General features: G+C 36.5%; 1 protein-coding gene across 1 annotated transcript in view; it reads right to left on the reverse strand.

Moving 5' to 3' along the window:
* Window positions 1–16,618, reverse strand: part of ABCA13 (ATP binding cassette subfamily A member 13) — a 175,038-nt gene that overhangs the window by 12,269 nt on the left and 146,151 nt on the right. The window contains exons 49-52 of the mRNA XM_066185749.1: window positions 16,088–16,238; window positions 8,548–8,682; window positions 6,341–6,444; window positions 3,697–3,789 (exon numbers count right to left, since the gene is read on the reverse strand). Of these exons, the coding sequence (XP_066041846.1) occupies window positions 3,697–3,789; window positions 6,341–6,444; window positions 8,548–8,682; window positions 16,088–16,238 (483 nt within the window). The remainder of the gene's footprint in view (window positions 1–3,696; window positions 3,790–6,340; window positions 6,445–8,547; window positions 8,683–16,087; window positions 16,239–16,618) is intronic.

Below are 16,618 nucleotides of genomic sequence, written 5' to 3' on the forward strand. Positions count from 1 at the left end.
TGTATGTGCCTACATACACTAATTTAGAAGAGGAAAAAAATTCTTGAGACATACTAATAGAAACACATGTAATACCAAATATGCTTCTATTTCTTACATTACATTACTGGATTTATTCTTTTATAAATAAAAGCTGTATTAAAGTTTGGTCTAAGTATTCATAGAGTGGTTAGATTTCTCTCCTTGCAATCTTCAATGCCAGATCAGGGCACTTGTTGATTTTAAAATATTTGTTCAATTTGATTTGTAGAAACAAATTGAAAACAGAGTTAAGGATGTCAACAGCTCCTTATAAATAAGAACAATTAAAAAAAATAGCTGTAAAAACTAACAAACAAACCTAACAAAGATACCTAATCTACAGCTATCACCCCATTAATTTATTTTAGTACCATTCTTCCCTGTTAATAAGAATGTGTATATTACTAGCCTGATTCATTCACACACACAGCACAAAAAACACCATCCAAAAATACGAATTTTTACGGTGCTGCTAATTAAATTAAATGAGATGCAAAAAAAATTAGTTTTGTTTATGTTTTCCTTGTATTTCTTCATGGAACTTTTGTTTAAACAAAATGTAAGAAGTGATGGGTTTTTTACTGTGAGATTGTAATGGGACAAATATAATAGACAGTGCTAACTGCAGGAAAAACTGAAACACTAAGAAAAGACTGGTGATTATATCAGGGGAGGTGGCTGTTAAAGAAAACATCCATCCCTCCAGGTAGATATTTCCCAATAGAGGTGAAGATTTATTAATCCTCGTGGTCTACCACTTCAGGAGAAAGAGTATTTTCCTCTGTGTGCCAATGAGAATGATAAGGCTATTAAATCATGGGGAGGGAAGGAAAATGGGAAGGAAGGAATCATTCAATACTCTTCCAGGTCCTGGAAGCTTTTCAGGATGTTCACAGGTGGAGCAGAAAGTGTGAAAATGAAGATTTTAAAATTATTTAAAACTTAACTATTTCAATAGATTTCTTTGGAATTCTGCTTCTCCGCCCCTTCCCCATCTCATGCAGATGCAGGAATACTCCATACAGTACATTGTAGCATATCAGAAAATTGTCTTCAAGAAAGTTTGGAACTTTAATTGCACAGAATCTACAATGTTTTTTAACCTACTAACAACTACTTCAAGTGTTAGGTGTGTGATAGCCTGGGTTTTATGATAAAGGATCATATTGGCATGTGTTGGAGAGGTGTTTGGCAGCTAGACTAAGCAACAAAATAATGGGAGTAGAGGAACAGTCTTTGACTTCTCCTCCGCACTCGTCAAAAGATTTCTAAAGAAAACACAGAAATGTCTTTTCTGCAAGCTTTAACAGCTGTGTGGATGTGACACTTTAAGACTGTGCTCTCTACAGTGGTTTTGTTCTTTCCAGCCAAGAAAATGTACCAGTCAGAAAAAAATCAGAAAACTGCATAATTTTAATTAAATCCTTTAATAAAGCTCATGGCTATTTTTTCTTAATAAAGGGTTCTAAAGTTTTTAAAAAATTCAATAGGGACGTGAACAGCTAGCATGGAAAATTTGGAGACCAAATCAACCAATAAGCTAGGAGTTAAAGGGATTTTAGTCCTGCTTTAAATGAAAAATCTTTGTGCAGCTTGAGCTACAGAGTTTGTGGAGAAAGTCTCTGCAATATTGATATCAAGTGCACATATTTTCCCATGTGGATGTCACTGATGGACATACATTAAAGAACTGCCATATACACATACCTGCTGATAGTATGAAATATTCTTAATATAGAGAATGTGTGCCTTTTAAAGCTACAATGATTTAAAAAAAAATAATAGGTATGAACACAGCTGCCAAATATTCTTCTTATGACCTTGCTTTAGAGAATTTGAAAGAGGCACTCATACAGCCTTGATTCCAGAATGGCTGATCTGTGACTATCTCTATAGTAATAATAGTACTAGTGTCATCTCAATAAGAAGAAATATGATGACACTTCCAGCAGGATACTCCTGCACTGATTTGCTAACTGTGATCTGAAAGAGGTTATCTACAGAGGCAGTGCAGCAAATTGAGAAATAACTGCCTTATTTATATGAATGCGGTGCATACTTATGAGTATGCTTTTGATGTCTTGTTTCTGTAAGGGGGAAGATGAAAAGATGCTGCTAAAGGAAACATCAGAAGTGGCAAAAAAATTTACAAAGTCACTGATAAGATAAAGGGGAAGGTAGCCTTTGTGGACAGATTTTGCCCTCTCAAGGTGAAGTGGAGAAGACAGAAACGTGCACCCACTCCAGAGGATGTGAAACATAAAAAGAGAAGACTTACATTTCTCCCAGCTGACTTTATACACTCAACTGAAGTGCCTAAGTAATGCTATTCTTTCCTGTCTGGGGGGACACACATCTTCAAAAATCATTTTCACCTGTCCAAGATCTGCACTGTTCTCTACATATGAGCTGTTTCTCATACAAAAGAAATAAAGGATGCTTTCACACTCACTAGTCTGCTCCAGCCAGTGAGATAACAAGCCATTCTATGCTATGAAATTTGGGAAGAGACAGGATGGCAAAGGTAAAGACCTAGATACAAATGAAGCAGAAACTGCTGCAGATCAGCTGGCTTCTCATGCCTCCAGAAATTGAGGCAAATAGGTACTGAAAGGTGTGCAAGCATGACAAGAAGGCTATAATCACACAGAATCATCAGAATGAGAGATGCAAACATCAGTCTTCTTTTCACTTTTTGGACTGTAATAACTCTAAGTTTGTCTTCATGAAAAGACTTGTAAGGAGAGAGTTAGTTAGTGTGAGTCAGGCCCATCTTGCTAAATCAGCTGTGAAGCAAGGATCTATGGATCCACCCAAAGGGAAGGCTAGAAAGCCAAAAGGTTGCTACAAGGCACATAATTTCTGCCTTATAAACAGGGCAGACAGCAATTCCGAAGCATTTCTGTAGAGCTTGTTCCCAATGTCAAGTGCATCTGCACTTAAGAGAACTAAGTGCTGAGCTAGTACAAAGCAGTGTAGCTTTGCTGCTTTTAAATGGGCTGTATCATCTTACACAGCTGACTGTCTGCATGTCCTAACAATTACATTTACAACTGAATGTAAATGTTCTAGCTATAAGTTGCAGCAACTTTCCCCTCAGCTTCTTATCCTCTTTCCTTTATGGTGGTTTGAGCTCATCCTCTGAATTAAACATCCTCATTATTAGGTGTTAAATTAACTTATGAACAGAGTTCAAACAGAAAAGAGGCTTATGCACACCAGGAAAAGGATGCAGAAAACAGCAAAAATATCTGCAATTGTCAGTGAATTTGGTAGGAAGTAGAGAGAGTTCAAAATAGATGTTCTTACTGGCTGCTGACCTGTTAAAAATGCTTCTTCCAGTTATGAAAAACCCTCAGAAGGAACCAAACTGTATTTCATCACCATGTTGAATTCTCACAATATATTTCTCAGATTATGTGCAGAAGTGCTTCACTTCAGATGCAGATCTGTCTCTTTCAATTACCAATGCAGACTACAAAGCATTTTAGCAATGTCACACGTCAATTTCGCTTCCTAAGTTATCTTAATTGGCTCTTTTTTAACTTCAGTGACAGCAGCAAAGAGATGATGTTTTTAGCCATCATTAGTGCTTATGCCTTAGCACTACTAAAGCATCTAGACAGCTCTTAGATTGAATAAAAATGCAGAAGATTTGATGTTGATGTATAATACCTGTTCTTAATGTGCTGGGGAGAGCCAAGACACTTGAAAGCTCCATTGACCATAATAGCAAGCCTTGTGCAGAGAGCTTCACATTCTTCCATACTACAAAATAAATCAAGGGGAAAAATAAATAATTAGTAGTGAAAAGAAAAATAAAAGGGAAAAAATAATTAGTAGTATAAACATTGTTTATACCTAACTTTAGTTAAAGTGGAAGAATCTGATCAGCTGCAAAAACAGGTGCACAAAAACCTTTGGCTTCAAAGGGTAGCAGTCAAAGTTGATACCTTCATCAGGTAATACCAAGAGTTCTCACCACATGACAGCTAGAAGAGAGCCTTAAACCATTATTTATGTTTTTAGTCCATGACTAACAGAACAATTCTGGTCAGAATATAAAGGTATCATTACCACAGGCAATTGCCTCATAAGCAGTCTCAGGAATGCTATGAGTGAGTCATGAACTCTGTTATTACCTTTAATACCTGTTCATGATTATTCTGAGCTAAAGGATAAAGGGAAAAAGAATGAAAAGCTTGCTCAGCCTTTCTTTTGCATAGTACATGGCCTTGAAAAAAAGGCTGATTGCAGGAGAGAAGAAGATCCAAAACACTACAATCCAAACAGAATTTAGGAAATGGAAATGCATCTGACTAGAAAAGCAGGGTTCTCCTAGAAGTGACTGCTTCAGATGATAAATAATAGCTTTGACTTGTAAAACTTATGGCAGATGGGCTGCTACCCTACATATTACGCACAATTGTGTGAGCAGCTCTTTCAAAGACGCACTTTAGACACAAGGAACCAGTCAGGACACACCCATCATCTCAAAGAGGAGTCAAAGATGTCTGATGTTCCTACAATTCACTGTGTGCCTTCCCACACCCTTCTGAGACAGCTAAACAAGAGATGTCTTGTGTACCTCAGCCATGGGCCAGTCCAAATCAAAGTGCTTTGACAGAACAAACATTGGCAATTAAGTAACGCCCCAGGAACAATTTCTTTATAACATAACAGGGCTGTAGTGAGAACTGCCAAATTGCTGTGTCTGAAAGAGACTGGGACAGGACTGATACATCTTCCCACAAATCAGGAAATTCATTGAGTAACTCCTAATGCTCCCCCTGGCATAACGCTCCCCAGCTGTGGCAAAATTACACAAATTTAGGGCTTTAGGGACAGTTGATAAAGCCTCATTCCTCCCCAGTTAACACAGAAGTTTTGTCTCTGAAATGTAAAAAATTGCCTCTGGAAAGTAGGTAAACAGTCCTCAAAACCTGATTTTTACACAGTAAACCCTCTTTATACCTTACACACGTATTTGCTGACATATATGAAAGTTCACTTCATTTGTAAAATTCCTGTAGTTATACAAGTAAATAATCTCAAAGCCTCAATGGCCTTCAGAAAATAGTATAAATACCATAAAAAATTTCTCCTTTCTTCACCCTGGCACAACAACGTGAATGGCATTATTGTCTGCTTCAAGTCATTCATTTGTAGAGCCAGATGTATAGTTAGCACAATCTGATGGAGTTTGTTTGTTTGTTTGTTTACATCATATTAGTAATGAGATCACAGGTCTCTTCTTTTTAGCTAGTGTTTGACAACTAGAGGTTCTTAATCTGGACTGAAAAGTCAAAGCATAGTTTTTCCTGAAAATCACTGAGCTGAATTCACAATGCATAACCATGTTCCCTAAATGAGTGTGCTGGCAAGTACTTGGCCATCAAACACAGGTACGTGATTTTCAAAATTCAGCTTCCATAAATAAAACACTAGAAAGTTTTTGGAGAAATTTTCCATCAGTAATGGACTAGGACAACAAATACATTTTAAGAATACCTAAAAATACCCTGAAAATAGAAAACATTGGAGGGAGTTTGGCTACATTCCTTTATTAATTCACATATACTTCAAATCTCATTTGGTCAAATGTTTCATTGCTGTTTCGATTTTTGAATTTTGTCATCTATGGACATGTTTTCATTTGAAGACATTTTATACAAAATTTTACATACTATATATATATATATTACCTAAGGGAACATTTAATTTATTTCATTTCATAAATGTTATAAAACAGTATTGATGTTTCCCTCCATTAAACCAATATACCAGTGACCATATCAGAGACCTGACAAGATATTTAATGTAGATGGACTCTTCTAAGAGGATGGGGTCTCCTATCATTTTCAGTAATCCATAAGAGGACAGCAGATGCATCCATCTTCAGGATGCCATGGTTTACTCTTTTCATACACTGATGCAAAGCAGAAGCTTAATAAAATCAGAAGGTTTTTCACTCACACCTCCCTTTGTAAGGATTTCTAAGGGAGCCAGATGCAAAAAAGTAACCTGATGTTCTAAGAAAGAAGGGACACTACAACACTGAGTAAAAAGAGCATGGAAAAAAAGAAGAATCAATTGCATCATCTTTGCCATGCCTCTAGCCCCTTGAGCAACACTCTATTCTTTAAAAACTAAAGATGAAAAATATTTGGGATTTAAATAGGTCCCTTTTCCATGAATAGGAAGGAATTACCATAAAATTTCAAGACTTAATCTGTATTTCACAGCAGAGTGAGCATGTCTTCAGAGTATCCTCCTCTGCAGCACAGGAATAGGATGGCTGCTGGGATAAGGGTGTTACCTGTGGGATGTCAGCACAGCTGCACAGCCATCCTGAACTTCCTTCAGGATAGCTTTCCAAAGGTAGCGTTTGGAGCAGGGATCCATCCCAGAGCTGGGCTCATCCTACAGGAAAAATGAAAATAACATAGCAGGATGGAAAAAGCTCACCACAGGTTCTGCCCAGGATGAAGAATTAACACAATTCATGATAAAATCGTGTATTTGTCCATTTAAATTTCGTATTTTCAGAGGGTCACTTAATTGACACCCTGATTAATGTTTTGCTTTAACACATACAGTTTAATGTCTAAATTTATGGAAAGCACATTTTAGTAAATAAGTATACATACATAAATAATAAATATATAAGTATATATAAATAAATAAATAATATTTAAATATAATCTATTTGTATTTATAAACACTTATCATATATAAACATTTTATATAGCATATATGTACAGTTATAAGTATTTGTTATACTATATCTGATTAATTATACACATATACTCTTTTTGATAAGAGAGACCTGAAAGTGGTTTGCAAGATATGCTGCTACAAAATCTATATTTCCTCTTCTTATCTATTCCTGCTTTCCTCACTAAATTAAAATTTTACTACATCCACGCATGGAAACAAAAACAATTATATTTGATTGACAAATCTAGTCTCTGACAAAACTAGGAAGAAAGAAACACTTCCAGTTGCTTTTCATCCAGTGGAATTCCCTGGGGAGTGTCAGCACCTCATAGACAGATATGGCTTTGGCCTAAGTATTTTCAGGAAAGAAACCCAACTGGAACCTGGAAGCAAAGTTTTCAAGAAACAAAGCACACAAAACATCCAGTTTGAAGCTAATTTTAGTGCTTCACTACCAATGTCAGAGGTTAAAAGATTCAGTTCACTCTCCCATTATCTGTGGATTGCTAACGAAGAAAACATAAAAAGCAATAAACAGAAAGCAACCCACAATACTGCTCAAATTAATAGCTTTGATCCTGGATGCAATTTAGAAGCAGATTCCATAGTTTATATTGGTGTCTTTCCTTTCAGACAAAATAATAATGAAAAAGCCTCCTTTTAAAATACTTAAAAACTCCTTTTAAATCTGCTAGCTTTCTAAACACAACAAATGTTTCAAAGAATTTGACATGTTTAAATATCTTTCTTTCCTCTTTTCATTCTGTATGCAACAGTCTGTGCCCTGCAGCAAGAAGTAGGCTGAAATGGATACTTGCAGTGGTACACTGTCATAAAGATATTCAAAACCAGTTGGAGCATTTCCTAAGATCAGGAAAAAAACACTGATTTAAGACAATCTCCTCCTTTTACTAGCTGAACCAGAGTCAGTTAAAGCATAAAATGCAAATAAAATATCTTTGCTTAGAAGTGAAGCAATGGTAGGCAATTAGAGGCAGCAAAATATGTCTAATCTTCTGAAACACGGACCCCAGAGAACATCAGTTTTATCTGGTTCCCTTTAGCCTGCAGTCTCTTCCTGGATGCCCTGGTTTCCCCCTCAACTCTGAGGAGCAGCTTTCCTACCCCTGACTGTTTTGAAAGGTTTATTGCACTATTGAATTCTTCCCAGCCAAATTTTAAGACAGCAATGTTCAATATTCTCTAGTGAAACAAAAGGCAACAGTATGAGAGAATGTAGTGTCATATTCGTGCAATTCTCAAAGCTTTGCAGCTTCCTGATCTTCAATACAAAAGGCATTTTTTACACTGGAGTGACCAGCATCAGGCCTAAATGGACAGTAGTATGCAAAAACCAAAACAACCTAGGATAAATAATTCAAATTAATATAATTCATAGTAAGTATTACTTGATTGTATGATGTGTGAAGCCAGATTTATGAAATAAATACAACCAAGCAAGAATTAGGAGTATCCTGAAAGAACACGAGTCAATTAAACACGTATTTGGGCCATGGAATACTACAATTGTATTTGTGCTGAGGTCTTTTTTTTTCCTGCTCACCCAATTGCTCCAAGGAAGAAAAAAATAGGATTAAAAAACCAGTTTCACTTTCTATTTTTGTAAGCATTGGAGAATAAAATTAAAGTAGTTCATATAGCAGAACAAAGAACACACTTGTACATCTGTGTATCAATTACTCCCTGGCTGATCAGAAAACTACCTGATTTTCTTCAGAGCAACATACAAGAAAACAAAATTCAATGTAGCCCATTTTACATAAGCACAATATTACTTTTACTCACCAGTAAAAGTATTTGGGGTTTACCAACTAAAGCCACAGCAGTAGAGAGCTTCCTTTTTGTGCCAGCACTGTAGGTTCTCACCAGTTTGTCAGCATGGGCCTTGAGGTGTAAGCGGTTAACAAGGTCCTCTGCAACCTGTGGTTTGCAAATTTGAAGGCCAACAAAAATAAGCCAGATTAGGTAGCCTTTGTGCATAGATTGAAAGAACATTCTGTTCATGCATGTTAAGGAAATGTACATGTTGTTTCCTTATTTATCCATACTTGCTGCATATTATTATTTTTGAATCTTAAACACAGACAAAAAGCTGCTCTGGAGCCCCTTCGTTCTTCAAAAATGATAAGGATTTTCTTGTGTAGAAACCTGGCACAGTCATTTGTATTTGGTTTGTGTCCATGGATCAATGATCTAAAATGTCTCTCATTTCAACTTATTCTCCACTATTTATTTGATAAAATACCTAAGTTACTGAAAATTCAAGCAAAAAAATTTCTCCATCAGCTACAAAAAACGATGAAAAGCAAGTCACAGTTGTGGATTTAGAGTTTCTTTAAGACAAAATGTAACAGGATTAAATTAATATAACCTTTGTAATAACTGAGAGGGGTAAGTTGATCCTAGCTGGATTGGTCTTAATTGCTTTAACAAGAATGTATGATCTCAGCAAGCTGAGAAGGCATGTGAGCACAGCTGGAGACAACACTCATGTTGTCCCCCATGGCCTTTCTTCTTTTCCCTGTCGGAGACAGTTCTGACATACAAGACTCTCTAAAACACCAGGACTAGAGAATAGTAAAAGTAGCAATAATCTTAATACATCTGTATCAGCTACTCGTGCTGAACTGTCCAAGGAGATATTGCTCAAAACCACGAGGGACACAGCAGCAACTTTTCTACTTACTGCTGCCAAATGCACCCTGCAAAGCAGCAGGCATTTGGCATAGACCCCTGGGGGGCTGTGTCATCAAGGAGTGATCAATTTTGTAACAGAGCAAGTGAGTCTTCTACCTGTGTGTAGAACAGCTGGAACAGCTGTAAAACAAGAAGTTGCATGGTGATCTTATTGCCCAACATTAACTGCCAGAGCATCCCCAGCAGTATGGTTCATTCTCTTTGTTTCCTCTATAATACCTTCAGCAAAAAACAAGGAGGGACTTGAAGGCTTAATCATATCAGATGGTCAGTCTCCAATTCATTGAAAAGTCCAATAGAAAAAAAAAATCAATAAACAATATTCTGAATTAATATTCACTATCCATCATAGACAAACTGCCACAAGCATAATAATATTTTCTATAGGAAAGTATTATGCAAACACCTTTGGAAATGATCAAGGCATTCATGACACTTTCAGCAAGATTTTTCAAGTGATACTTGTAAAAGTAAGAGACATCTCTGAGAGCAAGTTGTCTGTAAGAAGAAATAATGCAGCAGTGATGTGAATCTACAGTATTCTTGTGATGATCCTTGGACTGGTATCCATAGTCACTGTTTGGGATACCTGGATGTATATTTAACCTGACAGCACTGCATGTTCTCATAAAGATGCCACATTTCAGAAATATTGCTCTGTCTACATTAGATGCAGAGAGGGTTTTTTTTTTTTTTTAAATCATAACAACTTTTAAACCAGCCGCAGCAGAAACCATCTGCCATATCAAAGTTACTTCACAGTAATTCACTTCCAATTAGAAATTATAGATGTGGCTTTAAAAATGGTTAATCACCTTAGCTATATTTTAAGATACAATAGCTGAATTTTGTTTCGCTATGTAGTTTTTTCACTTGCACATAAAGGTCTCATTATACACAAAAGCAACAAACATTATACACAAATTCAAATCTTCTAAAGAATATGGTAGACAGCTTATCCTATCTATAGAACTGACTCGACTGCTACCACTGGGAATGCATGAATGCTAGTGACTAAAGGATTATACTCCTACATATCCACCAACAATCAAACAAATTACACAGAAAAGCTCATAAGAGTTTAAGACCAGAAAGTGAAAAAATATGCAATCCTATGTTTATACCAAATATATGTTTTAAACTACAATAAGCTTCAAAAGTTATTAAAAAATAATCGAGAGGACTATGCATCACAGCTGAAATGTGTCATAAGATAGTCAAAACTATCCTTTAGCCATGACTAGAACCACTCTTTCTAAGACTGCTTTGAAGTGTCATCTAAAGTCAGCAAAATGCCTTTTTTTAAAAGAGACAATGAATTCTGTATGGAGAATTTAGAAGGTGAAGGAACAGTACCAGAGAGAGAAGAAAGTAACCATTCAAGTTAGATTGGTCTTCTTGTAGTCAGTAGCCCCCAAGGAGATTCAGACATTTCAGGTATGAACATAAAGTTCTTTGTAGGGAGCAACATTAAAAAGAACTACCTTTGCAAGATTTGTAATTCCTCACATAGAATCCTCCTCCCCCTGGTGTGTGCTCAAGCATTCAGCATGACTACACAATCTCCTGTTTCATAAAAGGAGATAAAGCCTGGAAAGTGTCCTGCTATAGAAATTTTTCAAGAGAAAGTTTAAAAGCAAAATAGGTAAGAGAGGGGTGGGAATCATTTCATAGTACCCACTTTGCTGCTGCTTTAGAAGTGGAGAGCTTCCAAGATAAGCCTTGCAGATCATCACACCGCACAACACAATCTGGCCTGATATCTAGATATGCTCCTTTAGCGCAAAACATACCAAATTGGAACTGATTTGGAGCCGAATCACATCAGCAACATAAAGGCAGAAGGAAGGGCCAACTTTCTCATTCCTAAATATTTCCCAGTTGCACCTAAAAGAGTCTCCTATTTCTGATATCCTCAATTCTTACATTTCAATAGAGCACTGCAGACTATGGCTCAGCAAATATAAGAATATGGAGCTCAATCTTCTTTGAAGAGATGACCCCAGAGTTTTTTCTTTAATGCATATTTTAAGATTTCCAGTAATGTTTCAGCTTCACCAATAATAACCTAGGCAGCAACAAAACAGTAATTTGAATGAAATTAGAAATATTACATATTAGGTTCATATTACATATTAGCTATTTTGTAGAGGAGCCTAATATCTCCGTTATAACTTCATTTGTCTGTATAACCAGTGGTTTGCATCATAGGACACAGTAAAAAAAATGCAAAAATCCCTCTTAAAATATTTTAAATGAAAGTCAGAATTGAGCATGTGATCAATCTTCTTTCTGCACACATTTATGCCAGAGAATTACAGTTCAAATGGTTTTCTTCCTGTAGTGAAAGTGAGATATATGCAAAAGCACCTTCTCTCCCTCCTTGTCATATTCACCATGATGCACTATTTGAATAATATTTCAATGACCTTCAGCAGCAAAGAGTGAGGATACGCACCAATTTATTTAGCAAGCACGTAACATTGAGGCCAAATCAAAAGCTACAAAATTATGTGCAAATATATACATTGTAAACACACTTGAACCATGAAAATATTTAATGTTGATTCATGGCTGTAATAATGTATTTAAACTTTTTCCTTCCTTCCTCCCCACACCAGCAGTAAAAATTAGAACAGACTTCCCATCTATCAGATAGATACTTCCCTATTTTCCAATATTTCTTAAAACTATTTATCTTTTTTTCCTCATCAATTGTAATATATTTAGCCAAAGATTTTCCCCCAGAACTAATTTGGGATAGCCCACCTAGCTTTAGAACAGACATTGGAATGAGCCCTTCAATCTGTAGCATCTAAACAAAATCCCCCAAAACTTTGTGGAGTTCCTAAAGACAACATTCATTCCAGAAGAGGCTATAGGATAACTTTTTGCACATATGCCAATATATGTGGGCATGGTCTCCCAAAACAAGCATGGCCTCCTCCATCTACCAGGGAACTGAGAGGTACATCCATCCCACTAAAAAGAAGGGATTCTGTAACCACGGTTGCCTATGGCTTTCCACTGCCTTTAAAAATTACCTCTAATATTCAAGTAAAAAATTAAATGGTGTTAAGGACTCTCAGTCTGTGTGGCTTCCAGAAAAACTTGGAATTAGTGAAGACTCAATCTATTCCAAGACTAGAAACATCATAGTGTTTCTATCTTGACTTGAAAGGCTGTATCCATCAGTGTAATAGTTTTCATCCTTGCTGACACAATAAATAAATTGCATATCTTCTTGCTATTTATTTTAACAAATCCTCGTAAAGCAAATCTGACCCAATGCTGAGAATGTGTATCATACCCATTATAAATGATAATAAACATGGATTGAATTCTAGAGTAATCTGAAAAATAACTTTATATGTCCAAATCAGTAATTCAAAGTGTCAGGTTCTGAGTAAGTGGATACAGTGTAGTTTGAACATCCTAAATAGAAATCATTTACCAATTCCATATGAAACAGTATTTATTTTGCCTTCAAGTAAATTCAGAATTGTTAGATTTTTTACATTTGGAAAGTGTATACCTATGGTGAAGTTTCTGGGGAACAATATTTTTTGTCTCACAGTCTTATAAAACTATACACACTAATTCTGCTTGGGGTCCAAAAAAAGTCAACATACAAAGAATGAATGAATTTACAGACTCCCATTTCCAGCACCTATAGAATATAACACCAGAAATCAATGAGATTCTAGAATCAGAGCAAAATTTTCCTGGAGACTTAATGAAAAGAGAAAGCATACTGACATTCCAGAAAAGTAATCTCAGAATACCTGATAAAACTTCTTTCGAGATTTGCAACAGAAGTTTTAATGCTAATGAGGGACGCCATTTGATGCTGTACTAACAATTTTAATTTTTTAACAAGCTGAATGCTGTATTTTGGCACAAATTGAGATCTAAGAAGTTGATATATTAAAGAAATAAAAATAAAAATTAAAAGTACTATGCTTAATCAGAATCCTTCTAAATAACCTAAAAGCTTTACTCTAATTTTTCCAATTTTGAATAAAGAGAAATTTTCAGAGCAGATCTGTGAAGCATAACAAAACTTCACATTACATGCAAAGCTTAACATTGATAGTAGATGACCCATTTTTCTCCTCCTTTCCCATTCATTTAATTACTGTTTTGGAACATTAAGTGCACTCAACTTTATGTCAGGCACTTAACTCCTGCTGCTGATAAATCTGTCTAGCAAAGGATTTGGTCCTTGAAGTTAGTGCTTTAATAGACAACTTCAGCAGCAACACAACCTGTAAGTCACCTGCCTGCTCACCAATTTCTTAAAAAAACAAAGTGAATGTATGTTTCTTTCCTTATCAATGAAAGAACCAATGAGAGAACCAATGTTCTCTCTAGAATATACGTGTCTGTGCATATTAGTGTAATTAGTCACTGGTAAATATTCAGAGGCAGGCTTGAAGTGCTGTATCATAGGCAGGAGGGAATGATGAGAAAATAACAGCTTACGTTTCCATACAGCTGCTCCTCTAAAGCATTCCAAGGCCTTATTTTCTTTATAGGCAGATAGAATGCTTACTTTCTCCAGGCACCAGCCATTTCTGAGTTGAAGCACAGCAGCTGTTGAGTGCTTGACAGCAGTGCCACACAGTCACAAGGGCGTGCTGACAAAAACATTTGTTTTCCTCAGAGATAGCTGCATTTCAGTTTTTGATGGAAGCAAACCAGAGCAGCTAAATATTATTTGCAGGAGCGCTTTGATGCCTTGATCGCAAGCATATGGCAGCAAAGTCTGCTCTGCAATCTATGCAGACAAAAATTCAAGACAACTGAAAGGAAGAATGATCTCTCTTTCACAAATGTGATGCTAAGGCACGGAAGGCTGACTATGAAGAGTCTAAGCCTATACCTAGATTATCTGAGGCACAGGAATGTTAATGTTTGTCTTCTCTCAGTGCACACAGTAATCATAACTCCTATCTAAATGAATGATTTTCATCCCTTTGAAGAGGAACACATATGTGACATACCATACCACTTGAGGAACTCTTTCCTAACCACTATGGAGGACCTGTCACTTCATGGAGAAAACAGTTAATTATAGTTGAGGGCTCTAGAGCAATAACCACCATCTCTTAATGTATTTATTTTTGGATCAGGGGAAATATATGCAAATCTTCAGTACTCTGCTAGTAGACTGAAGTAAAAATTAACACCAGTAAGTTATGAAGGGTAAGCAATCAAACAAAATACTGTATGATAATTTCTGAGCAGTCTGCAAGTAACATGCTCTTAAAACAGGTAAAAGTCTAGGCTATGTCCTGGACAATAGATACTGCCCAAGACAAGGGGCGAAGACTTGCAAGAATCAATTATTTTCCCCAGGCTTTCATCCAGAAATAACCAAATGATCAGCTTAAGACAGCAAAAATTCAAAATATTGCCTGTCCTGATAACCACTCAATGTCCCTTACAGGAATCATACTTTTTTCTGAAATAGCATCTATCTTCTGAAGAAAAAGAAAACAGGCTGCAGAGAACCAGAAAGCAGTCCTCTCACATACAGTCAAGGAACTGGTTGCAAACCACTTATTAGACCCCGAGGCAACAGCCAGAAAAATTCTGGGTAGTCAGAAAAAAAAAAAGAAGATATTTCAGTTCATGCAGTTTTGCTTCTGGAAAAATGAAAGGAAAACAGCAGGCAGTATTCTGGAGGTTAGGAGGGCAGTGCTAGAGGAATAGCTACTACTTCAGACCAATCTATACAGCCGGAATTGACAGATACCAATTTCATATCACATTACGGTTTTCTCATGTTAACAGAGATGCAATTAAACAGAAAAGACTGAGCATCTCAGGTCATATTGTAAACTTCCATCTGCTCATACAGAGCCCCCCCCATCCCCGCCATATTTTACACTGTATCCATTTTGTACTTAATTTCTGATATTGGCTGACTAGTTCCTTCGTTACAGAAAAAAGAGCTCAGTCGGCTGATCAGCACTGCTACACCTGTATCTGTAAATCCAAGAGCTCCCAGTGATTTTCCTAGATATTGTCAACTTCTGTGCTAGTAAGCTCTCAAAGCATTTTCTTCAGCCTATTCTCCTTGGACAACCCCAAACTTTGTGTGGCAGCTGGAGCATTTAAGAGACTGCTCCCATCTTGTGAAGTTTAAGGCAGCAGAGTGCTGACAGCTCCTATCCCAGAGTCCAGGTGTTTCATTTATTTGTACAGAATCATGCAATTTTTAGTTCCTTCAAAGCTAAATTGTATCTCTGAAGAAAAGTTTTTCAGAGGTACAAGGCTCAAAACAACTGAGTGGTGTTCTCTCATAGTTCTTTAAGTGTGATAGTGAAGGCACTGAACCATCCATAAATTTAATTTCTTTTAGGGTTTTGGTGCCTGGGATTTCATTTGCAATAATGTTATTTTATTATCTGCAGTGATGTTATTGTGTTTTGAGCAGGCATAACAGACAGGAAAAATCCACATTATTTAAATAAAATTGTGGTAATGAGAAACCTTATTACTAAAGTTGTTAAGATTAATTATTAGATAGTTTCTCATGTTTAAAAGGTACAAATGTTCTATAAACCCCACAGGCCAGCCTGGCAATAGCTGCCTCTTCAAATCTGTTATGGATAGTTACCTTATGGATATCCTGCTTTGGAATTCCACGCAGTGTGCAGTAATAATAAAGATGCTCCCAACCTGTTAAAAGTTCATCCAGGGCATCTTGCTGTGGACAATATCCAATAAGAATACCTTCAGAGCTAGCAGAGAGTATATCCATTTCAGACCTGTTTAAACAAAACGACAAAGAAAAAGATTTGAGTGTTGCTTAACAAATCCTATGGCCCTGGATTCCAGCCTTGGGATACAAGACAAACACACGCAACTTCAGTTCTGCAGATAAAGTAGTTTGAGTCTCTTTGCTGTGGTTACTTAGTGCAGCACCACCCACACACAGTGCACACTTTTTATCCCTTTTGGGTGAGTACAGCCAGCAGCATGTCACTGTTGTGACAGGATGTGTGTCAAGGTCAACAGACCAACACATGAAGAAGAGACATCCATGACAATTAATGCTCACCAGTTTTACTTCTTTTATCTTTTTAGTAGTACCTGCTCTAGGGAGACACATTTCAAACCAAACATTGCTCATATGGGATGTCATACT

This window comes from Chamaea fasciata, unplaced genomic scaffold (genome assembly GCF_029207755.1).
Source record: "Chamaea fasciata isolate MVZ Bird 193981 ecotype frontalis unplaced genomic scaffold, bChaFas1.0.hap1 SCAF_1, whole genome shotgun sequence".
In the NCBI taxonomy this organism is placed as follows: Eukaryota; Metazoa; Chordata; class Aves; order Passeriformes; family Sylviidae; genus Chamaea; species Chamaea fasciata.